The sequence below is a fragment of the Neolamprologus brichardi genome, chromosome 3, assembly GCF_056152115.1.
Source record: "Neolamprologus brichardi isolate AB-2024 chromosome 3, ASM5615211v1, whole genome shotgun sequence".
Lineage (NCBI taxonomy): Eukaryota > Metazoa > Chordata > Actinopteri > Cichliformes > Cichlidae > Neolamprologus > Neolamprologus brichardi.
In genome coordinates, this window is record NC_142106.1 from 58,407,333 (window position 1) to 58,434,138 (window position 26,806).

The window sequence follows — 26,806 nt, forward strand, 5'->3', positions numbered from 1 at the left end:
GAATGGCTAACCAAAGGTCGGACGGTCCTGATCCCCAAGGACCCCAAGAAGGGACCGGTCCCCTCCAACTACCGACCAATAACCTGCCTCAGTACTACATGGAAGCTCCTGTCAGGCATCATATCGGCTAAGATTAACAGGCACATGGGTCAATACATGAGCGGGACACAGAAAGGAATTGGCAAGAATACCAGAGGCGCAAAACACCAGCTACTGGTAGACAGAACAGTCAGCCGAGACTGCAAGACCAGACTGACCAACCTGTGCACTGCCTGGATTGATTACAAGAAGGCCTATGACTCAATGCCCCACAGCTGGATACTGGAATGCCTAGAATTGTACAAGATCAATGGGACCCTAAGAGCCTTCATCAGGAACTCAATGGGGATGTGGCGTACAACACTAGAGGCCAACTCCAAGCCCATAGCACAAGTCACCATCAAGTGCGGGATCTACCAAGGAGATGCTCTGTCCCCACTGCTGTTCTGCATAGGCCTGAACCCCCTCAGTGAGATCATTAACAAGACTGACTACGGATACCGACTACGGAACGGAGCAGTTGTCAGCCACCTCCTGTACATGGATGACATCAAGCTGTATGCCAAGAGTGAACGAGACATCGATTCACTGATCCACACTACCAGGCTATACAGCAATGACATTGGAATATCGTTCGGGCTGGAGAAGTGTAGTCGGATGGTAATAAAGAGAGGGAAGGTAGTCAGAACTGAGGGGATTGAACTACCAGAAGGCAACATTGCAGACATAGAGGACAGTTACAAGTACCTGGGGATCCCGCAGGCGAATGGGAACCATGAAGAGGCCGCTAGGAAAGCTGCAACCACCAAGTACCTGCAGAGGGTCAGGCAAGTCCTGAGGAGTCAGTTGAACGGTAAGAACAAGATCCGGGCCATCAACACGTACGCCCTGCCCGTGATCAGGTACCCTGCTGGGGTAATAGGCTGGCCAAAGGAGGAGATAGAAGCCACTGACATAAAGACAAGAAAGCTCCTTACCATGCATGGAGGGTTTCACCCCAAGTCCAGCACCCTGAGGCTGTACGCTAAGCGGAAGGAAGGGGGCCAGGGACTGGTGAGTGTCAGCACCACAGTCCAGGATGAGACAACGAACATCCAAGAATACATCACGAAGATGGCCCCAACTGACAGTGTGCTCAGTGAATACCTCAGGCAGCAGAAACCCAAGAAAGAGGAGGGAGACGAGGAACCATCATGGAAGGACAGGCCCCTGCACGGTTTGTACCACCGGCAGATAGAGGAGGTGGCTGATATTCAGAAATCCTACCAGTGGCTGGACAAAGCTGGACTGAAAGATAGCACAGAGGTACTAATCATGGCAGCACAAGAACAAGCTCTGAGTACAAGATCCATAGAGGCTGGGGTCTATTACACCAGGCAAGACCCCAGGTGCAGGCTGTGTAAAGATGCCCCAGAGACAATCCAGCACATAACAGCAGGGTGCAAGATGCTAGCAGGCAAGGCATACATGGAACGGCATAACCAAGTGGCCGGCATAGTGTACAGGAACATCTGTGCTGAGTATAACCTGGAAGTCCCGAGGTCTAAATGGGAAATGCCCCCAAGGGTGGTGGAGAATGACCGAGCTAAGATCCTGTGGGACTTCCAGATACAGACGGACAAGATGGTGGTGGCTAACCAACCGGACATAGTGGTGGTAGACAAACAGAAGAAGACGGCCGTAGTGATCGATGTAGCGGTTCCGAATGACAGCAATATCAGGAAGAAGGAACATGAGAAGCTGGAGAAATACCAAGGGCTCAGAGAAGAGCTCGAGAGGATGTGGAAGGTGAAGGTAACGGTGGTCCCCGTGGTAATCGGTGCACTAGGTGCGGTGACTCCCAAGCTAGGCGAGTGGCTCCAGCAGATCCCGGGACTAACATCGGAGATCTCTGTCCAGAAGAGCGCAGTCCTGGGAACAGCTAAGATAATGCGAAGGACCCTCAAGCTCCCAGGCCTCTGGTAGAGGACCCGAGCCTGAAGGATAAACCGCCCGCAGGGGCGTGCTGGGTGTTTATATATATATATATATATATATATATATATATATATATATATATACATATATATATATATATGAAAACCTGAACGCAGGACTTGACATGGGAACAACACAGACAATCCGACAAAGACTGAATGAGAACGCACAGACTAAATACACAGGCTAATACAGGAGGCTAATGAGAGAAGTGGGAACACATGGGGGGCAGCTGACGCACATGAACATAACGATGTCACAGTGGAAGAGTAAAACTAAACACGATGAACACAGGAACACAAGATCTCTTCAAAATAAAACAGGAAACATGAGAGGCAGACATGACAACATAAGACACACAGACATGAAACACACGAAGGGCAAGGGAGACTTCACAGGGGTTGAAAACACAAGAGGGAGCTAATAAGCAAATGAACATAAGAAACCTAATAAGCTTAAACAAACACTATAAACATCAAAAAAAACTAAAACTCAAAACACTGGGTCATAAGACCCAGGATCGTGACAGTGTGTCTGAATGGCAGAGATTCAGAAATATGTGCATATAGCACAGAGCCACGGCTCAGAGTCTGAATGAGTCTGAATGTGCTGTTGAAGCCATTTATAATTATAACGTAATTCTTTACTCGTTTGATCTGCTCCTTACCACAAGCGACCAGACGTAGAAGGTTTTGGACTTTTAACTATATTTTCTTAAGTTTTACAACTTTTCTTACTGTTAAAAACCTCGTTGTGGCCATTCATGCTATACAAAGTAATTAGACATGTGTGGTATCTACAGAAATGTCAGAATCTCAGCTAAAAGTTCACAAAACCATCTCAACAACCACCAAACAGCTAAAAAAGCAGGTGAACAGATTACACAAAAAAGATGTAAACACAAATCCCCCTGATCATCTGTTTTTTAAACATGAAGTGTAGTTTTGGACGTTCATTTACTGCTGGTTCAGTGAATTTTGGTTGGACAGTGATGAAACCTGCAGTCTCAGAATCTGTGAGAAGTCTGCTTTCAGCACGCAACAGCATTGTTGTGTTGTGTGCTGTGGATTCACCTCTGCAAACTCATCACTGTTTTACCATCATGTTTCTACTCAGACAATAACAAAGGAAGCAGTTCCCAGGAACTACTTCCTGTCTTGTTAACATAAGAGTATGTTGCCCTTCAAAACACCTCCACTTCTCCTCTTATTAGAGGACTGCCTTATTATTAATCTGCTAATTCTGTCAATTGATGAAAGAAAAATGCTTGATCTTACCTGAGATTTTCCAGTGTACAGTGTGGACTCTTCAGTCCTTCAGACAGAAGCTTCACGCCTGAATCCTTCAGTTTAATGTTACTCAGGTCCAGCTGTCTCAGATTAGAGGTCTGACAGCTGAGACCTGTGGCCAGAGCTTCATAGCTTCTCTCTGACAGGTCACAGTAACTCAGTCTGAAAAATAACAGATAAACAATTACAAAAATAAAACACTTATGTTGAAGTGTAATGAGATGCTATTATATTTAGCAATGTTTAATCTTGTTTTGTCAGGAAACTGAGCACTTATGCAGAGCAACATGTGGAGAGAATCGGAGGAGAAGAAGTGAAGAGAGAACAGCAGTAAAACAACATGAATTGTTCAGTGTGCTTTTGATATCAACAAAATGTGTCAAACTGTTTTAGTAGAATTGATGATTATCACTTTGATAACAACGACAGGCCAGGTCTAAATTGCACTTTGGTAACAGTTACACCCAGAAATATTTCAGAAATGTGGATAATTTGTGCTCCAATGTATTAAATATTGAACAAACTGAATACCGATGACCACTTAATATTTTTGATATTTTATTTGAGTTGTTCCACCTGATTTGTGTTAACTAGAATAAACATTTAAAAAATAAAGCTATGATCACATATTTACTTACAGAGCTTTGTTTAAGGGTTTGACCACTGGCAGCAGCCTCAGAAGAGCCTTTTTAAAGGCTCATGTTCTCACTTAGATCATTTATTTCTACTTACATTTCTTTCTGGGAAAAATGGGGATTACTTTGAAAACAGGAACTACTTTCCCCAAAAATCAGCCCTGGATTAGTAAATCACTCCAACATCTTCTCAGCCAGAAGAAGCTGTCTTGTTATGAGGGAGAGAAAAAAAAGATCGAGGCACAGAAACTTGTTGAAATAGAGATAAAGCAGCTAAAATCAGGTCTAAAAGTAAAGCAGAGCATAAGTTGAATAAAGGACACTCAAGGCTGGCTTGGAAAGGAATGAAGTCCATGGTGGGGATGCAGAGCAAGGACCAAAGATGAATGTGATGCTGAATAAGCAGAAGACTTGGACTCATTTGATTCCAGCTTTGATATCATTGATTTCAATGAAGAGCTTTGTGATTGTAGCAAAGGGCTGGTAGCTCTGAGAGTCCCACTGATGAGGTGTTTGTGAAGGTTCGCAGTCATCTAAAGAGCTTAGAAAAAAAGGCATCTGGACCTCTTTGAGTTTCTTGAAGACGTTTCACCTTTCACCTCTCATCCAAGAAGCTTCTTTATTTCTAGAGTCAAATGGTGGAGAGTCCCAGATTAGCCTGTGTACAAACAGACTTCAGCCACATGAGAGTGAGTGTGAGTGAATGAGAGCACACACAGGAAACTCTGATCTCTCAATGTGTGTGACTCAGTGAAAAAGAGGATTGTACTGGATATACTGTGACTGACAAACAGAGTTTAAAGAGAAAGGTGTTTGGATTAAAATGGATTATGCTAAAGTGAACGTGCTAATGAATTCTGAACTGACTGAAATGTGAAGTGAAGATAATTCAGATGTAAAAGAGAGAGAAACTGATAACAAGGTGGGGCTGGAGATCAAACACCTGATTGGTTGAGTAGATATCAGATCGACAGTTTCACAGTTTTCCCTGTGGATTATAACTTTAAGAAGATGTGACACTCATCAAGGAATCCTGCTCCGGATTATTTCCATGAACACTGAGCTGGAACACATCTACAGTGCTGGAAGTGCCCATCTCACCACCAACCTCTCTGTGCACATTCACTTTTCAACCCTTTGTGAGACACTAAAGATGCAAATCTGAGTATTAATCTGTGTTAGTGCGAACACCTCTAATAGGTTGGTTTAGTCTTTCCAAGTCATAACTTCCCTTGGAGTCTGCTGTCCAGGCTCCTAAAACCATCCTAGTTTAACAAGCACTACAATCTAGAGGAGAGCTGCACTAACAGGAGTGACTAATAAGATCTGACCTGCAAGGATACTCATGGACATCAACTCTGTCAGGCTGCCTGAGTCCGCTCACCCACATCAGCTCAGAACTCTGCATTATCTACTGAGAAAGACTCAGAGGATCAGGGATCAGAAGTTCTACAGAGAGTAGAACCAGACTTCCTGTATAGAGGTCTGTGGGCCTACTGATCCACAGTGTCAGCACAACTTTCACATCATATTCATCTCAGCACAACTAAAACATGTGACTGACCTCAGAGTTTCAAATCGACATCGTGGATTCTCCAGAAGAACACACAGCTGCTTCACTCTTGAATCCTGCAGGTTGTTGCAGTCTACACTCAGGTCCAGCACTCTGGGATACGAGGGGTTGGACTTCAGAACTGCTGCCAGATAATCACAGCTGATCTCTGACAAACCACAGCCAAACAATCTGTATGAAGAATGAAAGATGTAAGTTTATCAGACAAAGTGTGAGCTTGAAATCATTCAGTGTTTCATCATCTGTTCAGAGCTGAAGAAGGTTCAGAATGTAATAATAATAATAATAACCTTTATTTATAAAGCACACTTAAAAACCAAGGGCATGCCAAGGTGCTTAACAAGTAAGATAGGGAATAGGAGGAGGATAATAGAAATAGGACCAAAGCAAGTACTAAGTATGCAAGCAGGTAGCTGTCACTGATACATAGGAAAGCAACAGGTACAGAACAAACAAGAATTTAAATGAGCATAAAAGATATATATATAAAATCATAAAAGAAATATTAACTGGAGGGAAAGGCAAGATTGAATAAGTGGGTTTTTAGTCGTGATTTGAACTGTGCAATGGAATCAGATGCGCGGAGGTCAAGAGGAAGGGTATTCCACAGTACCGGGGCAGCCAGAGCAAACGCACGGTCACCCCGGGACTTCAGCCGAGATCTGGGTTGGGTCAGAAGTAGTTGAGTGGCAGATCTGTGTGTTCTAGCAGGAGTATGTGATTTGAGAAGTTCACTAAGATAACTTGGCGCTAATTTATTAATAGTTTTGAATGTAAGGAGTAATATTTTTAATTGAATACGGTACTTTATGGGCAGCCAATGCAAGCTAGCTAGAACAGGAGTAATATGGCAAAATTTCCTGGTACCAGTCAAGAGGCGGGCCGCTGCATTTTGGACTGTTTGCAGTCTAAGAAGAAGAGAAGAGGGAAGACCGTAGTACAAGGAGTTACAATAATCCAACCTGGAGGTCACAAAAGCGTGAATAAGCTTCTCCAGGTCCTCATGCGGAACATAATACCTAGCCTTAGAGATAAGCCGCAGTTGGTGGAAGCTAGATCTCACTACAGCAGACACTTGCTTATCGAGTTTGAGCGAGCTATTCAGCAGTACACCCAAGTTACTGACATAGTCACAGGAAGAGCAAGCAAAGGAACCCAGGGCAGCACAGAGTTGGGCACGAGGGGTTTTACTGTTGAACACCACAATCTCAGTCTTCTTATCGTTTAAAACAAGAGAATTACTCAGGAACCATTCTTTGACCTCCCGCATGCATTCTTGAAAGTAGTGCAGGGACACAGCAAGGTCGTCAGTAAGTTCAAAATAGATCTGTATGTCATCGGCGTAACAGTGGAAGGCGATATTGTATTTTTCAAAGATTGCGCCTAGATGGAGCAATTACAATGAGAAGAGAATAGGGCCTAGAGCTGATCCTTGAGGCACACCACAACAGACTGGTGCAGAGGAAGAGGAGAAGGTGCCTAAGTTAACTGATAAGGATCTATCAGCGAGATATGATTTAAACCAGTTGAGGGCAGTGCCTCTAATACCCACAGTGTGCTCAAGTCTTAGTAATAAAATGTTATGGTCCACCATATCAAAGGCTTAAGAGAGGTCCAGTAAAACTAGGAGCATAGAGCGTCCAGTATCAGTGATTACAAGAATATAATTAAGAACTCTAACCAACGCTGTTTCAGTGCTATGCAATGGCTTAAAGGCAGATTGAAATTTCCCAGCAATATAGTTCGTGTCCAAGTACGCCTGGAGCTGGGAGAGAACTAGTCTCTCCAGGATCTTGGACAAGAACGAAAGCTTAGAGATCGGTCTGTAGTTTGAAAGGTCATAACAGTCAAAGTTTCTTTTTTTAAGAATCGGGTGGACTACAGCATGCTTAAAGGCCGAAGTAACACAGCCTGAGAGAAAGGAAAAGTTCATAAGAAATAGGATACTAGGTCCGATTACATCAAAACAGTCCTTAGCTAAACGAGATGGAAGAATGTCAAGCACAGTATTGGTGTTATTCATTTGAAAAACTAGCCGCTTAAGAGTCAAAAGTGACACAGGCTCACTCAGGTAGAAGTTTAGAAAATGGAAACTCCAAAAAGCTGAAGCCAACAGGAAGCAGCTAAAAACAAACACAACAAGAGAAAAAACTCTGAACGTTTCACATTAAAGTCGTACATTTATCATAAAAACATGAAAAAGTTGTGTTTTTCCCTCCATGAACCACAAGGCTTCACTTTTAAAGGTGAAGTGTGAAAGAAATGGACATATTTGAAGTCGAACACCTTTTTCCAGTCACATTATTAAAGCAGAAAAACTACAAGCTCATTTTCATTCCAACAAGTCATCTTCTGACCTGGACTAACAACACTGGTCTCTATGTGCAGCTGGCTGTGAGACCAGTGCTCAGGGACCGTCTACAAAGTGCAACACTGAAAGAACATAACACACTAATTTGCTTCCATCTTCCAACCTGAAGAGGAAACAGAGATGCCTCCCCTTCAGAGTAAAAGCTGCTCATTTTGGACACAGTATCAAAGAAAGTCTACAGTATAACATAGAAAAGACAGAAAAAAGTTTAGGTTGTTTTTAAATTGTGCAGAAATGAAACTACACTAAGCTCAATTATGTGACAGACATTTCATCCCATGTCAGTTTGGGCTTATCCTGGGCCGGATTATCCAGCACACACTCTGACCACAGGCCCAGGGGCCACGCACAGCTGGGCTCCATCCAAGAGACAGGAAACAAACCAACACAATAATAAAAAGCTCCATGTGATCTTCTTACATCTTCAAGACAAACATAGTAAAAACATGAGCATATTTGTTTCCTGATAAAATGATGTGACAGGTAGAACAGAGTAAAGTGGTGGTGTTACAGCCTTTCTCCCCTCTGCTGCCGAGGCAGTTAGTCTCTCCCAAACTCAGCTACAAGACTTCCACATGAATGAAAGCAGCAGAAGTGGCTTTACAAATGAAAGAGGAAGAGGAGGAGAAGAAGAGAGAGAGGCCACCCTGACCATCACTCCAGCTGAAAACATCACACTTTCCATTAAAGTTGGGGGGAAATGTCGAGCAGGATGAGCTGCTGGCTAATCTGGAGGCTGTAGCAGCAGCTCACAGTCACAGTGGATTTCCACTCATGAAAAAGCTTATATTTACAGTAAGTCTTATCATTCCCCTTTTCCCTGCCAGTCACCGCCAATGTTCCCTCTAATGTTTCATGTGTCTGAGCGAACACACAAACTCCCTGAGCGGTCCCTTGGACCACTGTGAGCGACAGCAGACGTGTGAACTGTGGTCACGCCAGCATCGAATCCATCCAAGATACATGTTTATTAAAATAATCAAATTACAGCATTTACATTTATGTTAGACTACTTTTAATTAACTGTTTTAGCCCACTTACAATAAAAATGAAAAAGAAATCTTGTTCATGACCTGTGTAGTATGTTAAAACTATTGGAAGTAAAAATAACTTGAACTCCAATTTTGAAAACACAGCTTTATTTTTTCTGTTTTCATAAAGCTCTGACTTGTATTATGAGTCTGTGGTCTGGGAGAGAGTCTGTAACTCTCTGTCTGCAAAATACAGGATATAATGACCAATGTTGGGCAATTAATTATATAGTTACTTCTTCAAAAAAGTTACTGAGTTTTGCAAACAACAAAGTTTGTTGCAATAAATACTGAATACTATCGTTGTTATAAACAACGATAGTATTCAGGAAGAAAACCAAACATTGCAGATATTTTTATCATAACTCTGGTTTTACGTGGCCGATCAACACAATTTAAAAACTGGTATAAAGTCCACACTTATTCCGTCAATTGTTCTGTCTGTCCTGCTCACATGGTCCAATGGTTGTACACATTGTCTTTAACGTGGCTTCACTCCACATCAGCCGCTTTGCTCGCTAAAACAACGGTGTCGGCACATAAGGACGCTGTCATAGCCTGTCAACGACGTTGATTAGCTGCGTATATACGAATGTGAATCGCATTATTGGCTGGACTATAGGATAAGGTGGCATCGTTCTAAACCCGTACAGGAGCAGCCAGTCACTTACTGACTAACACTGCAAAACAGAATTGTTAAAGTATTAATTTTAATTTCAATTGAGATTTGATTTTTTTTTGTGCGCAACACAGATTTTCTGTGTGCAGAGACCGTGCCAGCAGCGCGCAATTACGCACGCGCGCAGCTTAGAGGGAACATTGGGCACCACCACAGTTCACTTCAACAAAACTTTACTTCAGATTTGTTTTCATGTTTTGATCCACTGATGAGAGCCGTTTCCCCCATGCCCAGTCCTTGTACTAAGCTAGGCTAAACATGTCCAGTGCCTGTCTCTGTGCAGCTTTTAATCTGATGTTAATAAGGTAGAAATGGAGGAAGAAGAAAATGACTTCATCAATCAACATGCAGCTACCAACCCAAATGGTGAGGTGGTGGTTAGTTATTACAGTTGTTTTGGATCCCCTACATTATCCTACATTCAAATATATTCTCCAGCTACAATAGTGTTTGTGTTCCTAAAAGGATTTCATGAATGTGTTATTGTTCATGTCACATCTGTATGAAACAAAGAGGAAGTGAGGTTTATCCTTCATGATCACAAACTGTTCCAGCATGTAAACCTGAGATCTGTGTGGAGCAGCTGAATTGTACGATGTGCTCAACACAAACATTATTTACCATCAGTTACTGTGTGACTGAACCACGTGGGTGTATGAAACATCGCTTTTAGTTTTAATAGCACATGGCAACATTAAGACGAGAATCTATACAGTAACACTTTGATTTGTTACGGTGAGAAGACTGTTGAAGGGAACGATGAGGGGAAACTGTAACAGCAGAAACAGAAACCCAGGAGACAAAGCTGAGGTCTGGGTTCCTCTATGCTACAAACAGCCTCCTGCTCCAGGACTTTAGTAAACTCATAAATATCTCCAAGTACAGTTACTTCAGAAACTCGATTAAACTCATTACAAGTTTACTTCAACTTTAAATTACTCATAACATCAGCACACATGAGCAAACACAGTAACTCACACAGCTACTGTTCAAGTTTAGTCATCTTTAATACAAATATACCTCATTATTATGAATCTCACAGCTACCTGCTCATTGAACTGAACAATAATTCTGTTTTACCATTAAAACAAAATATGTGACTGTAAAAAAATGTTCAGACAGTAATTAAGAATCTCCTAAGCAATCCAAAGATAAAGAAAAGTTTACCTGCCAATTCTGTAAAGCTTGGTTGTTTATACAATAATATCATTTAATGATCAGCAGTGGGGATGTTTGGATCCTGACCTGAGAGTTTCCAGTGTACAATGTGGACTCTGCAGTGCAGCAGACAGAAGCTTCACTCCTGAATCCCGCAGGTCATTGTTACTCAGGTCCAGCTGTCTCAGACTAGAGGACTGGGAGTTGAGAACTGAGGACAGAGCATCACAGCTTCTCTCTGAGAGGTTACAGCCACTCAGTCTGGAAGAAAACAAACAAACAAATTAATTAAATCAGTGAAATGAAACATTTTTTAATGCCAGCATGCAATACAATTATTGGTTAACTAAATAGCTTCATTAAAACACAACTCTTCTTCTATATCAGCACTTACTCCTTGTAAGCTCCTCCTGCTCCACTTTCTGAGTCAGAAGACATGAAAACAAACTGTAAATCTAGTAGAAACATGATTGGAAATCTTCTCAGATCCATTTGTACATTTAGAGCCTGATACTGAAATATAGCAACACGGACATTCACAGCAGCAAAGGGTTCATGCTGATCGTAGCTGGCTTGGTCCTGGCTTATTGAAGATTAAAGAAAGCGGAATCAGCTGTTCAAAACCCCGCAAGGCTGCCCGCTGTGACTGAAACAATGGGACGGGTCGTGACTTCTCAAAATGGGCTCATTGATCGCAGCACAGATAAGATCTTGAAGAAGCTCATGGCGGTCGTGAGTTCTCAGACTTTGCTCTTTGAGCGCAAAACTGATAACCTGTCGGAGAAGCTCGTGGCTCTCCAACGGGAGATTGAGAGACGAGTGACGGACTGTTAGATCAGCTGTGAAATTGACATGCAGTTGTTCGCACCAAAGAAAACCACCATCATTTCATGCGGCTAACATACCGGCGCCAGCTGTAGTCTCAAGGCTGGAGCTGAACATAACAAATCTCACCCTGATAACAGACGGTGTTTAGACTGTTCCTTCCCATCCTAAGCATGCTTATCCCCTCCCGGTGCAGACGGTGGGTCAAGGGGACCAGCGCTAATGCTGCAGGCCCGGATGCGCTGTTTACACCGGCTGTCTCTCACCTTTTACCCATCCCTGTTGCTTGTCATGTGTTTCTATGGCGCATTAAGAGTTTTCATGTGTTCTGCGCTAAGGTCATTTTTTTTCTGTTCTCAAACTGATCTCCCTGTTGGAGCTCAGTCTGGGGAAAGTTCTTTTTTCTCCTCATCTTTCCTGATGTTGTGCATTTTCCGCTGTTCGGTTCCAGGTCGCTGCTCTAGCGGCTGACCGGCCAGCTACCTAGCCTGACCTGTCTCCCCAATGTGATGTTTGTGTATTGTATGTACGGTTGGCAAGGTCAGTATGCTAATAGCCCCTTGAAAATAAATACAGTGTTCTGAATCTTAATCTGAAAAGATTACAGAAGACGACTCTGTTCAGTAAATATTACGGTCATGCTGTCAAGAAATACCAAAGGTAGGTAAAACTCTGGTTGCTGCAGCCATCCAGTATGGTAAATGGTAAATGGCCTGTATTTGTATAGCGCTTTTCTAGTCCCTAAGGACCCCAAAGCGCTTTACACAACCTGTCATCCACCCATTCACGCACACATTCACACACTGGTGATGGCAAGCTACATTGTATGTATGACATGTATGTATGACATGCTTTGTACTGTTCTGCTGCAGTTTGTGACACCTGGTTGATGAGTTGTGAAGGATGATGAAACAAACACTTCACTCAATGTTTTTCTTCTAAACTGAATGTAATTTTGGCAGCCGAGAGTTTTTCACAATCTATCCCAGCTGCAAATAGGAACACAACAAATAAATAACTTTACCCACTTGGATCCTTATCATTCAAGATTGTGAAAAGATTCTCTACTCAGAGAATACTGGTGATTTTAGATGAGAGAGATGATTTGGAAGATGATGAAGGGGAAGAGTTTTCACAACTTGAGGCCTTTTGTCTTCACTGTATAGGACAGAGAAGACAGGAAGGGAGGGAGAAGTGAGGAGAATAACACACAGGAAATGGTCTTGGGCAGACTCAAACCAGGCCCTGGAGTCACGACTCTAACTTTCAGTACATGGGTCACCTGCTCAGCCAGGTAAGCTACAGCAGTCAGCAGTGTGTGAGTTAATTTGAAGACAATGATGACTATAAGTCAGGTAAAAAAAAAAAATACTATCATCAACCAACAAGGGGAAAACAGTGAGCTTGAATGACCAAGTTTTGACCAAGGGTGGCTCACTCCTCGGTCTTCTTGCCCAAGGAGTGAACCACCCTGCATGGCTATCAAAGTGGTGCAACCAAGGCCATCATAAAGTACAGGCCATCCAAGCTGATTTTTAACTTTTCCTCCCAGATACCACCTTAAAAATCATCTAGATTAGGATATGTTGGCTGTTCTAGATCCAATCACAACAAACAGAGAGCTGTTGTGTGTCCAAGGTGAACAGGAAGAGTATATACATGCATAAAGTCAATAAAGTCAGAAGGTTTGCTTTAGACTGTAGTGCAGTTTATCATCAAAGACTAACAAACAGGCACCATTCTTCCAATAAACGGCATCAAGTCTGACTTTAGTTTACTTTTTTTTGTTCTTTGTTTTTTTAATCAAGATTACATTTTATAGCAACCACAGCAGAGATAACCAGGGAAGGTGTGCTTGAGGGTATATAGCTAAAACAGCTGGTTTCAGACTGAAGATGAACTGAGGTGCTGCACCCAAGTCTGCAGGTTCAGGGAGGGACAAACATCTGCTGTAACCAGATTGGAGTGAGAGGAGAGAGCAGGCCAACAACAACAAAGAAACAACAAAAACACTGTGGAAGACCGAAGCAGAGTTTAGTTTAAAGTGAAACTAAGGATGTTTCTCTGGCTGCCATGATTCACTGAGTAATTCAAATGCTTTCTTTAATGCAGGACCCACCATGCATGTAAAAGCAAGTGTTTCACCAATATTTGTGACTAAAAATAGACCTGCAGTAGAAATGTATCTAGGAGCATGCATGTGAATATAAAGTATCACAACATTAGGCACATGCAGCCTAATTGTTTAAACAAAAACTGATAACATAACAGCAGCAGTGATGATCAGAGTTTATGGTGAATTCAGCGTCTCGAGTACACCGAGTTCTGGAGGCATCAAAGAGGTTATATTTGTATTGGAGAAATCCCAAAACTTTAGGATACAAATTCATACAAAGACATAAAGCCTGGGGAAATAAATTACTGACACAGTTGGATGTCAAAAGTAAAGACATGAGTACAAATGTACTCACAGAGCTTTGTTGGAGGCTTTGACCACTGGCAGAAGCCTCAGAAGAGCCTCCTCTGAAGCAGAGTATTTCTTCAGGTCAAACACATCCAGATCTTTTTCTGATGACAGTAAGATGAAGACCAGAGCTGACCACTGAGCAGGAGACAGTTCATCTGTGGAGAGACTTCCTGATCTAAGGGACTGTTGGATCTCCTCCATTAGAGAACGATCATTCAGTTCATTCAGACAGTGGAACAGATTGATGCTTTTCTCTGCAGACAAATTCTCACTGAGCTTCTCCTTGATGTACTGGACTGTTTTCTTATTGGTCTGTGAGCTACTTCCTGTCTGTGTCAGCAGACCTCGTAGGAGAGTCTGATTGGTCTGCAGTGAAAGACCCAGGAGGAAGCGGAGGAACAAGTCCAGGTGTCCATTTGGACTCTGTAGGGCCTTGTTCACAGCACTCTGGTGGAGAGACTCTGTTTTTCTAAAAAAACTAGACCGCTTGGAGGTTGTTTGTTGCTCTTCCAGCAGATTGAGTCCAGAGTTGATGAAGGTCAGATGGACATGAAGAGCAGCCAGAAACTCCTGAACACTCAGATGGATGAAGCAGAACACCTTGTCCTGGTACAGTCCTCTCTCCTCTTTAAAGATCTGTGTGAACACTCCTGAGTACACTGAGGCTGCTTTATTATCGATGCCACACCCTGTCAGGTCTGATTCATTGAAGATCAGGTTTCCTTTCTGCAGCTGATCAAAAGCCAGTTTTCCCAGAGACTCAATCATCTTCCTGCTCTCTGGACTCCAGTGTGGATCTGTCTCAGCTCCTCCATCATACTTGACCTTCTTCACTTTGGCCTGAACCACCAGGAAGTGGATGTACATCTCAGTCAGGGTCTTGGGCAGCTGTCCTCCCTCTCTGGTTTCCAGCACATCCTCCAGAACTGTAGCAGTGATCCAGCAGAAGACTGGGATGTGGCACATGATGTGGAGGCTTCGAGCTTTCTTGATGTGGGAGATGATCCTGCTGGCCTGCTCCTCATCTCTGAATCTCTTCCTGAAGTACTCCTCCTTCTGTGGGTCAGTGAACCCTCTGACCTCTGTCACCATGCCAACACAGTCAGGAGGGATCTGATTGGCTGCTGCAGGTCGTGTGGTTATCCAGAGGCGAGCAGAGGGAAGCAGTGTCCCCCTGATGAGGTTTATCAGCAGCACATCCACTGAGGTGGACTTTCTAGGGTCAGTTAGGATTGTAGTTTTGTGGAAGTCCAGAGGAAGTCGACACTCATCCAGACCATCAAAGATGAACACAACCTGGAAGTCTTCAAAGCTGCAGATTCCTGCTTCTTTGGTTTCAGTAAAGAAGTGATGAACAAGTCCCACCAAGCTGAACTCTTCGTCTTTCAGCACATTCAGCTCTCTGAAAGTGAATGGAAATATGAACTGGATGTCCTGGTTTGCTTTGTCTTCAGCCCAGTCCAGGGTGTATTTCTGTGTTAAGACTGTTTTCCCAATGCCAGCCACGCCCTTTGTCAGCACTGTTCTGATTGGTTCATCTCTTCCAGGTGAGGCTTTAAAGATGTCTTCTTGTCTGATTGTTGTTTCTGGTCTGTCTGGTTTGGTCCTGGATGCTGTTTCAATCTGTCTGACCTCATGTTCATCATTGACCTCTGCAGTCCCTCCCTCTGTGATGTAGAGCTCTGTGTAGATCTGATTCAGGAGGGTTGGGTTTCCTGCTTTAGCGATCCCCTCAAACACACACTGGAACTTCTTCTTCAGTGCAGATTTAAGGTTACGTTGACATACCGTTGGAAAATGTTCTGGAAAAAGAATGCAAAACATTACGTCTCATTTTTTTAAAGCATGGATATTTGGCTACATGTTGGTCCATCTCTTAAGACAATACCAAATGTTCTAGTCATCCATCCATCCATTTATATTTTTCTGCTTTTCCAGGGCCGGTCAAGGAGGCAGCAGCCTAGGTAGAGAAGCCCAGACAACCCTCTTCATGACCACTTCCTCCAGCTTTTCTGGGGGAACATCAAGGTGTTCCCAGGCAAGCAGAGATATATAATCTTTCCAGCGTGTCCTGGGTCTGCCTCGGTTTGACATGCCCAGAACACCTCATTTAGTAGGCACCCAGGAGGCATCCTTGTCAGACCCAAACAACCTCAACTGGCTTCTTTCAATGTGGAGGAGCAGCGGCTCTGCTCTGAGGCCATCCCAGGTGGCCGAACTTCTCACCCTATTCCTAAGGCAGAAGCCAGCAGCCCTTCAGAGGAAGCCCATTTCCACCGCTTGTATCTGCAAACTTGCTCTTTTGGTCACTAATATAAGTGAGGTTAGGGATGTAGATCGACACGTGAGACTTTTGCTTTTAAACTCAGCTCTCTCTTCACCATGACAGACGGGTACAGCGTTCGCATCACTGCAGCAGCAGTACCACCAATCCGTCTGTTCTCCCGTCACTTGTTAACAAGGCCCCGAGATATTTGAACTCCACTTGGGGCAGGAACTCATTCTTGTCCCAGAGTGAGCACTCAACCCCTTTCCGGCTAAGGACCATGGCCCCAGATTTGGAGGTGCCGATTCTCATTTCCACCACTTCACAATCAGGCATGAACCGTTCTGGTACGAGCTGGAGGCCATCATCTAATTAGGGCAGCAGAACCACATTATCTGCGAAAAGCAGAGATCAGATTCTGAGACCACCGAACACTGCTGAATACCTTCTCCAGGTCCACAAAACATATGTAGACTGATTGGACAAACACCAATGCATCCTCAAGTATATTTGAGGGGATAAAGAGCTGATCCAGTGTTCCAAAACCTGGATGAAAACCAAACTTTTCTTCCTGCATTCGAGGTTCAGTCGGACAGACGGACTCTCCTTTCCAGCATCCTGGCATAGACTTTCCCAGGTAGGCTAAGGAGTGTGATCCCCCTATATTTGGAACACACCCTTGGGACCTCCTTCTTAAAGTCTTCAGGAAACCTCATCCACCCCAGGTGCTCTACACTGTAAACCCTAAAGTACAATGGGCTCAAAAGTTTTATAATCATAGAAATCAAAAGTAGCAACCAAGTCAAAACACCGTAAAAATTATAAGCAGATTCAACTTTTACTTAAGGGATCTTTATTAGAATAGAAAGTTATGAGCAAATAAAACCTTCGTGTCAAAGTTATTAAGTTAAGAGGCTTGATGACATCATGGCGTACGTTTGTGAACCTGAACTACATACTCTGAAAAGTTTTCAAGATGGTGGAGGTCTGAAGCGAAGCAAAGTGAAGAATAGCAAAGCAAGAGAATATGTAAGTAAAATGAAAGACAACGTTTTCTGTTTGTTTTTTTATTCTTTGAGCTGCTGTCGATTGTTACCAGAGGAATGTTGCATCCGTGTTGAGTCATTTTGGTTGAAAAACTGAAGTTTTTGTCGACGAGTCGGCGCACATTTCTGAGCTAACTGCTCACTATTTTAATGCAAGCCTAAATTGAGACTAAAATGCCAGTTGCAGCCACGTACCAGTTGTTGGGAATTATTATTGCCAGTGGTTTACTTATTTTCACAATAAGCTTTGTTATATGGTAATGGTTACGTTTTGGTGAAATATGTTTTACATATTAACCCGATAACCGCCGCGGTGTAAATGTGGGCTAAGCTAGCTGTCTCATGGTAACGTGAGTTGTGGTTTTTCTTTTCGTTCGAACAGCTTGAAGTGGGATTTGAGCATTAAACACAGTTATCGCCAAGCTCCGAAGTAAGTTTTTTTTTTTTTTATTGTATTTTAATATTGTTGTGGTCAGTGCAGCAGCTGTAGTGGAAGATGAGCTTGTGGTAGGCAACATTCCCAAGTGGCTGATGCATTTGTCTTGTTGCTCGGATTGTTTTATGTCTTGCATCTGGACTATCCAAAAAACCTTGTTAACACATTCACATTCATCCAGAAACCCCTGATGGGCCTTGAGGATGGTAAACAGTTGAAACCATGTCTTTTTCACCTCAAAAACAATCTTTTACTGCCAGAGTAGCACGTACAGGTGTTGGCACTATACTGCTGGCAAAATTCAAACTGTTCCACTGAAGTTGATGCCATGACTAGTTGTACTAAACTGTAATAAAGTTTCATACAAAGTTCTGTAGGTTTAGGACATCTGCTGCTATCTGTTCCCCATAGCCTGAGACATAGACTGAGACAAACATGCCTCTCGATAGCTTTTTTTATATGGTGGGTGTTCTATTTAACTTAGTCTTATAATGAAAACGTGGAAGAAAATGCTCATACATATTTTTTTGTTTTAAAGGTTTCTATTTTTAAAAGTTTTAAAAGGGAACAACTGGAGAAAAAACTGATGCACTATATTATTTGTTATAAAAATACTATTTATGTTGAAGTTTAAGGGAAAAGCTAAAGAGTAGATTGAGACTATTTATTTGGTTTAAATGTCTAATAAAAATGCCTTTTATTAGTTTTATAACAGCATCAGGTTGATACTTTTTTTATGTTGTTTCCAGAATTATTTTTAAAAGAGAGCAAAGAAAAGGCTGAAGCACTATATTGTTTAACATTTTCACTGTACAAGTTGTACAATAAGCAGTAAAAACATGTTCAAATGCAGAAGCATGTAAAGTTTTGTGCAGGTGGTTATAAATAAACTTGCAATTGCAAATCTGTCTCAGTTTCTTTTCTTTACAGAAAGACCCTGTCTTTCTGTATATGAAAGACAGACAGAAAGACAGACTGTCTTTCAGAAAGACAGAAAGACAGAAAGACAGACAGAAAGACCCTGTCTATGAAGGGTTACACTTAGTGTGAAACCCTTCATAGGTTACACACTAAGTGTAACCTATGAAGGGTTACACTTAGTGTGCGCTTTAATAGGTAATTAGAGTTTATATAAGTTATAATATTTAAGTTAGTAAAGTAATGAAATAAAGTTCAAATAGAATAAAAAATACAAGTTTAGTGAAATTGAACTTTGTAAGTTACTTAAATACTAAGTTACAGGTTGGAGGTAGTTCAATTCTTTGATCTTATTCAGGTCATATTTTTTAAGTTACAGTGAACTTATAGTTTTTAAGTAAGTTAACTTAAAAATTATTATGTAATCAGTTTCCTCATGAATGTTGAGTTCACTGAACTTATTCGGGTTTACAGTGTACCCAACAAGGAGTCATTTATCTCTCTTAGGGACCTCGCCCCCGGAGACAGGTAAGTCGTCCCCTCCTCCACAGACTCTGCTTCTTCTACAGGAGGAGGAAGCCAGTGGGATTAAGGAAGTCCTCAAAGTATTCCTTCCACCGCCCGACAATATTCTCTGTCGAAGTCAGCAGTGCTCCACCTGCACTATACATACACTATGCACAGAAGTCCAAAACCAAAACACCACTCGGATTCAGATCCAGGAGGCCGTTCCTCCCAATCACGCCCCTCCAAGGCTCACTGTCATTGCCTACATGAGCGTTGTCTCCCAGTAGGACAACAGTGGTTGTTTAATGACTGATGAAGTCATCAATCAGCTTAAACGCTTACAGAAATGCTCTTACTGCAATAGAGACGGTCAGCCAGCTCCTCCTGCTTCAGTCTCCTCAGGAAGTTCACTGTGATTGTCACAAGTGCCTTTCTGCTCCTCTCCTCCTCCTCATCATCCTCCCTCTGACTCTCTAAGCATTCTGGGTAATCTGGACTCAGAACCTTCTGGATCTTCTTCAGCTCGTTCAAAAAAGTGATGATGTTGTCCTCCAGCAGCTGGAACAGAATACTTTATGAATGAACCAATCAGAGTGAAATCATGAAATCATGAAAACATGTAAACACAAAGTGTGGATCATTAACCTGATGTTTACACCTCTGATGAAGTCTCAGCTTTGTTTTTATACCAAAGTAGTTTACACGGAGTTTGTAGTTGCAGAGAAAGACTCAAATCATTTGGAATTAAATGTTTTTCATTTACAAGGTTTAGAGGTTCTTTCAACAGTGAAATTCAAGATAAATAATCATGATTATAATATTTCTGACTGAGTCAAAACTGAATTTGTGAATCAGAACTGAATCATTGTAAAAATCTGCAAAGTACACAAAGTCTGTACTTGTGTTTAAGTAGAAGGACAACTACTACTATTAAAAACTACTCCAGTAAAAGTTGAAGTACTCATTAAACTTAAAAGTAACAGTAAAAAAGAAAGCAGCTCTTTGGAGGACGTTTCTACTTTTAAGAAGTAGAAAGTTCAGATATTTGTTTAAAAATGTACGGAGTAAAAGTAAAACATAGTTACTACTCAAGTAAACTACAGATACCTGAAAATAGTAATTAGGTTATGTAATGAAGTGTTTGTACTTTGTTCTCAGCCCTACAGACAATCCACTGGTCTACAAAGAGCATCATGGAGATGACTGTGAACAGAACAGATGTAACAGTAGTTGTTGTACATGTACAGACCATAAATATGGAGTCCAGCTGTGTTTGATGCTGCTGGGCAGACTGACCACTGGGAACCTCTGAGCTCTGCTGGTCCACTCTGTGGAGGAAACATGAAGGATTAGATCAACACAGGATAAAGATCCAGGAGTTTCTGCTCAAATAACTTCATCTGAATCAAGTCTGTCAAGTTTTAGACTCTCAGATTCTGAAGATATATTTTCTGTTTTCTATTAACTTTCTTTCATCAGTGATGGAAGTGATGATGTTGCAGAAGCTCAGAGGAAACTTTGAGACTTCATCAAACTGATAAATTCACTCACTGGAAGGTAAAACTGTGATGAACCATCAACTAATGCCCTCAGGAGGCCAAAGGTCCCTGAATGTAACTGTGCAGTAGATTCATCGAGTGTTTGAAACCTGACGACTTCCATATGTTTTCATTCTACACACAAGAAGTCCTTTTCTCATTGGTTTGATTTGAGTTTTCATTTGAGTTTTCTGAGTCTCGTATTTGGAGTCGAGTCTAATCAATGATCTGACAGAAGAACATTAAAAAGGATTTACCAGTGCTGTCAAAATTAACATGTAGGGTTAGGGTTAGGGGGTTCATCTGTTATCATGATTAACATGATAAAAATCTTTAACACGACACATCTGGAATGCAGAATGACTCAAAATCCCTGAAATGTTTCTATCAACGCACTTTGGGCAGTTTGTCCAAGTAGAGTTACCTTTGCACACGTGCAGATGTGCAGCACATCTGTTAGTGACGGGCAGCTGAACCAATCAGCTCAATATGGAAGATGATAAACACACACTGACGTCTTGATGGAAAGTTTGAGTGTTAAGGGTGAATCTGGGACCATTTCGTGACCTTTGCGTTTTTTAATTCCACGCCATTTCCACTGTGTTTAATGGAATATAGCCAAATTTTCAAAAATTTCTTAAGTTTCTTAAATGAGCTTAAATAGCTGAGCTACAGACATACATCAACTATCGAACCTCGTGGCCGATTTCTGCCCGATTGAAACCCATTATAAACGCTATTTTTCATACCACCATTATTTTAACTACGATTAATGCAATTCTCTGAGCGATGGTGACACTTTAGAGTCTGGCCCTTAAAATTTTATTTTTTCATTTGTCCACCAGATGGCGCCATTTTTTCATATTTCAAGCAATGAACAAACTTCAGCAAAAATTACAGATTTTGAGCATGTCGTTCTGCAACAAAAAGTGAAAAAAAAATGGTGTTGTGTGTCACTATCAGTGTTGAATAGTGATGTTGGATAATAGTAACTGTGCTTTTTTTTAAAAATATAAAGGCCTTTATGTCTAAAAAAGGAAAAAAAGACACACAAACACACTTTTTCTTTCAAAAGTATTTTCTCTCAGACGGCAACACTGCAATATAAACAAATTAAATAAAAGCAAGGACCAAAACCAAATCACAGTTTATTTTCCCTTCAAATACAATTTTTAAAAACTGGTGTGGTTAAATCACCTATGACCCGGAAGTAGTCACTGACGGAAAGCCATTTTGTGCTATGGAAACAAACCCTGGAACAGACGCATGGAAGAGGGGCGCATTTTTTTTTTTTTCCAACGGTCACAAATCGGGTAGCGACACAACTATAGTAACAAATAGTGAGCGAAGAAGAGATCCAAGGGAACAGTCACAGTGGAATTTCGAAGAACTGATGGAGAATGGTGAGGTTGGCCACCTTGCCATTCTCGCCGAGAACGGAGGCGAAGTCTCGGAATAAACACCCCGCTTGCAGTCGGGAGTACGAAAAGTGCTGATGTTTTCGTGAAAAGTAAGTATTGTTCCATTACCATTTAGTTTGAAGGTTACATCAGAAAATTATATTTTTAAATGTTACGACGTCCTAACGATCTTTTTTATTTGTTTACTGTGCATGTAAAAAAATAACAAGACGGACCAGCCGACCAACATGAAGGATTCTGCACATTGTGACAGAAGGAATTTTCTTTTCACCGAAGCACTTCCAGCTTAAAATATCACAATAATGCAAAGCACTGATGACACAACTGCCAAGTGGACAAACTGCAGACCTGTTAATATTGTTACTAACATAGTTTTTGTTCCTCATGTCAAAGACTTGAAGAAGAGTGACAGAGTGTGTTAGACTGCTGCATGATCAGTGCCACCTCCACAGACTTGTGAAGAAAATGATTGTTTTACAGATGGGCTCAGATTCAGGATCAGCTGAGGAGTTTGTGGCTGACAGAATCATGCATGTACAGAGCAGAGCCCATCATTAGCATGCAGGACTGTCCCTGGGGGGGTCGGCTCATTCAGGAGGTTAATCAATGTTTACAGAGTCGTTCAATAAACATGATAAGGGTGTAAATTTGCCCTTTTCTCTCGAGTCTGTTTGCTCATGTCAAAATGGTTGAATGTGGTGGAGTAAAAATGTGAGATGTCAACTACTTTTTTTCAATATGAAATGTTTGCAGGGTCTGACAGGAAGTGGACGGACGCTCTGATCACTTCCTGTTTGCTGAAGTGGATTTTAAGTTGTTTAAAAACCAAAGGCTTGTTTTAAAAGACAGTTTAAATGGGACTGAGGGAACGACATGTTTGTACTGCAGTTTATATCCAACAACATCGAGCAGTTTAATCAGAGAGTTCATGTTACTAACAGCTCACCTCTCTGCAGCAGACACAGGCTTGACTTTAAAATTAAAGGGACGATCTTTAGACCGGTCACTCTTATATGACACAGAGCTGGGTGGAGGTCCAGGCTGGTTCCTGTGAATAATGATGGAGCAGTGATGTGAGTGCTGAGCTGTGACATGGAGAAGAGTCATGGACAGTTAGAGATGGTCATCTCACCTCTGAGCTTTGGTCTGGCTCTCATGTTCCCCACACAGAGTGCTTTTAGAGGGAGGGACTCCCTCCTCTCTGTCCTCACACTGATCCATGCTGCTCAATTCACATCAGCTCACACACACTTTCTACCTTCACCTGCAGAGGAAACACAAATCATTCATGTGCACATCAACTGAAATCCTCCTTTCCATCATGTGTGCTGTCCAAATATCAGCTGCTTCTTTCCTGCTTCATCTCAGTGTCAGCTGAATGCAGTCAGACAGCAGTGTGAGGCAGAGGAAGCTGCCATCAGCTGCTCTACTATCAGTCCACTAGATGGAGCCTGAAGCACACACGATGCATTCACTGACACACACTGATTCACTGTGACTGGAAGCTTCAGTCAGTTCAACACGTGTGAACAACATTTTAAACATTTCAGCTGATCCATGATTCAAAGAGGATCAGCAGAGTTAAAGCTTCACACTAATTATTCCTGCTGAGTTTGCAGAGAACTGCACACACACTGATTTACTGCTAATGAGAAGCTTCTTCCATCCAGTAATTCATCATCCATCAGCTCTGCTGCTGCTCTCAGTCCTGGACTCTGATCACAAACTAAAAGCAGCTTTTTAACTCGTGTCTGTAAGAGCTCTTAGTGTTAGCTTAGTGTTAGCTTAGTGTTAGCATGCTGTGTGGATGACTGAGAACCTTCACAGGAAAAATGAAACACACTGAACAAAGAATGCAAGACTTTCACAATAAAACAGCAAACAAAGGAACGCAACACTGACACGTGAGCTTGACAGAGGAGTGGAGGAAAGGCAGACGAGAGTGAGCGAGGGAAAGAGGAGACAAGAGAGACATGACAGGCTGAGGAAATATAGAATGGAGCACCAGGCCTCACACAAACACACACAAACACAGACACACACAGACACACACAGAGACACAGACACACACAGAGACACACACAGACACACACAGACACACAGAGACACAGACACACAGAGACATACAAACACACACAAACACAGACACACAAAGAGACACACAGACACACACAGACACATACAAACACACACAAACACACACAAACACACAAACACACAGAGACACACACAGAGACACAAAGGGAATCTAATGATCAAGGAACTAAACAGGAAGTATAAGAAACTCAAAGCAGCATAAATAAGACCGTAAATGAACCAGAACATAAACCATAATACAAAACACAAGAAACCCACAGTGTTGGGTCAAAAGGACCCAGAACCATTAAAGTTCTTTTCTTTGCTCTTCACTGTTTGAGTGCAGACAGACTCCACATTAAACTATGACAGCATCGTCCCTGCTGCTGCTGTCAGACCTGTTATTCACTCACTGCTCGCCAGTGTTTCTAATGAGTTTTACTCATCCATGAGAGTTTAAAGCACTTACAAGCAATGTTCCCTCTAATTTTTCATGTGTCTGAGCGAACACACAAACTCCCTGAGCGATCCACTGTGAGTGACAGCAGACATGTGCACTGTGGTCACGCCAGCGTCGAATCCATCCAAGTTACATGTTTATTAAAGTAATCAATTTACAGCATTTACATTTCTGTTAAACTACTTTTAATTAACTTCTTTAGCCCACTTACAATGAAAATGAAAAACAATCTTGTTCATGATCTGTGTAGTATGTTAACACTATTGGAAGTAAAAAATAACTTGAACTCCAATTTAGAAAACACAACTTTATTTTTTCTTTTTATAAAGCTCTGACTGTATTATGAGTCTGTGGTCTGGGAGAGAGTCTGTAACTCTGTCTGCAAAATACAGTAAATAATGACCAATGTTGGGCAGTTAATTATATAGTTACTTCTTCAAAAAAGTTACTCAGTTTTGCAAACAAAGTGTTTTGCAGCTGTTTACCTAAAAATGCAGCATTTTTTTAAATAAACATTTCAAACTATTTACAGAACAATCAGCTGTTCTGCATCAAATCTGATGCCACACAAATTATTTGTGCCACTCCAAAAAATAATTTCTGTCCACTATGAGATGAAGGAGAACAACAGCCTGATACCTGCAGGCCTGACAGCAGCAGATGTGTCACTGCTGTAACACCTGTAACACTCAGCAGTCGCCTCATTGTTCTGACACACACAACAACAGTATTGACTACACTACACACTAACTACACACTAACGACACACTAACTACACACTAACTACACAACATTTGCTCTAAACGTCTCAAATCTCTCACATCTCAAACACGCCGTCACTCCGTTTCTTAATAACTAAATGCCATGTTTTGATTGGTCGACATGGTACATTTTTCGACCAATAGGAAAGGGTGGGGATTTTTGGTGTTGTTTTTGCTCACAGGCTTTTGAGCGTTTTCCTTATAAAACGCCGTTTTTTCCGTTTCTTCCTGCAGTAAATATAAACAACGACAGTATTCAGGAATAAAACCAAACATTGCAGATATTTTATCATAACTCTGGTTTTACGTGGCCGATCAACACAATTGAAAAACTGGTATAAAGTCCACACTTTTCCCGTCAGTTGTTCCGTCTGTCCTGCTCACATCTCCAATGGTTGTACACGTTGTCATTAACGTGGCTTCACTCCACATCAGCCGCTTTGCTAAAACACCAACACATATTTACTTTAATTTCAATTCAGGTTAGAATTCTTTTTGTGTGCAACACAGATTTTCTCTGCGCAGAGACCATGCCAACAGTGCGCAATTGCACACGTGCGCAGCTTAGAGGGAACATTGCTTACAAGGTGACTACCAATAAAAATGAGTGTGCTTCACTGTCAGAGTTACGGTGATTCAACCAGTAGGCGAATGACTTGATAATAAAAATATTTGTTTGATGCTTTGCATTGAGGCGCATTGTTGAATTTGCAGGGACACAATAACCACAGATCAACTGTTCAAACCACTACAGTAGGGAGCCATGTTATGAATAATAAACAAATAATACTACTACTAATAATAATAATGTTAATTTAAGTAATTGTTGAACATCACATATAATGTAACAAGCAGTAAATTCAGGTTAAGTGCATAATCAGCATTTGGAGGAGCTTCTTATCCTTCTCTTTACTGCTCACCTCTGACAAAGTGTTCACACAGTTTGCTAGCCTCTTTCAGCCTGCTAGCTATGCTAACAAGTCTACTACACACACTTGACTCGGTCACATGACAGACAGCAGAGATAGCTGCTCTGCTAGCTAAGCTAACTCATGTTAAAGGTCAAAGAAATGAGGCGATGCTGCTGGGAGTTATGTCACAGACTAGCAGAATTTAGTTATTCAGCATAATATTTAATCCTTATTATCTGCTCCTCTCACCTCTGTTTACATTTGAAAAAAAGAACATTTAGCCAACAGTTTATTAGCTTTGGTGAAATTATAAACAGGTATCAACGCGGTCACCTATACTGTCCTTTAGTGCTGGAGCAGCAGGAACACCAGTTAATCCAAAATCTCCTTTTCTCTCTAAAAAAGTGACAGCAGACTGAGTC

At 41.8% G+C, this 26,806-nt stretch overlaps 1 protein-coding gene across 1 annotated transcript in view; it reads right to left on the minus strand.

The window, feature by feature from the left end:
• Positions 1 to 23,417, minus strand: part of LOC148105968 (NACHT, LRR and PYD domains-containing protein 3-like) — a 30,586-nt gene extending 7,169 nt beyond the window's left edge. The window contains exons 1-8 of the mRNA XM_087837999.1: positions 23,309 to 23,417; positions 23,123 to 23,224; positions 20,467 to 20,545; positions 19,574 to 19,775; positions 14,049 to 15,846; positions 10,840 to 11,013; positions 5,505 to 5,684; positions 3,294 to 3,467 (exon numbers count right to left, since the gene is read on the minus strand). Coding sequence (XP_087694125.1) covers positions 3,294 to 3,467; positions 5,505 to 5,684; positions 10,840 to 11,013; positions 14,049 to 15,846; positions 19,574 to 19,775; positions 20,467 to 20,545; positions 23,123 to 23,224; positions 23,309 to 23,397 — 2,798 coding nt within the window. The 5' untranslated portion in view covers positions 23,398 to 23,417. The remainder of the gene's footprint in view (positions 1 to 3,293; positions 3,468 to 5,504; positions 5,685 to 10,839; positions 11,014 to 14,048; positions 15,847 to 19,573; positions 19,776 to 20,466; positions 20,546 to 23,122; positions 23,225 to 23,308) is intronic.
• Between the last annotated feature and the right edge of the window lie 3,389 nt (positions 23,418 to 26,806).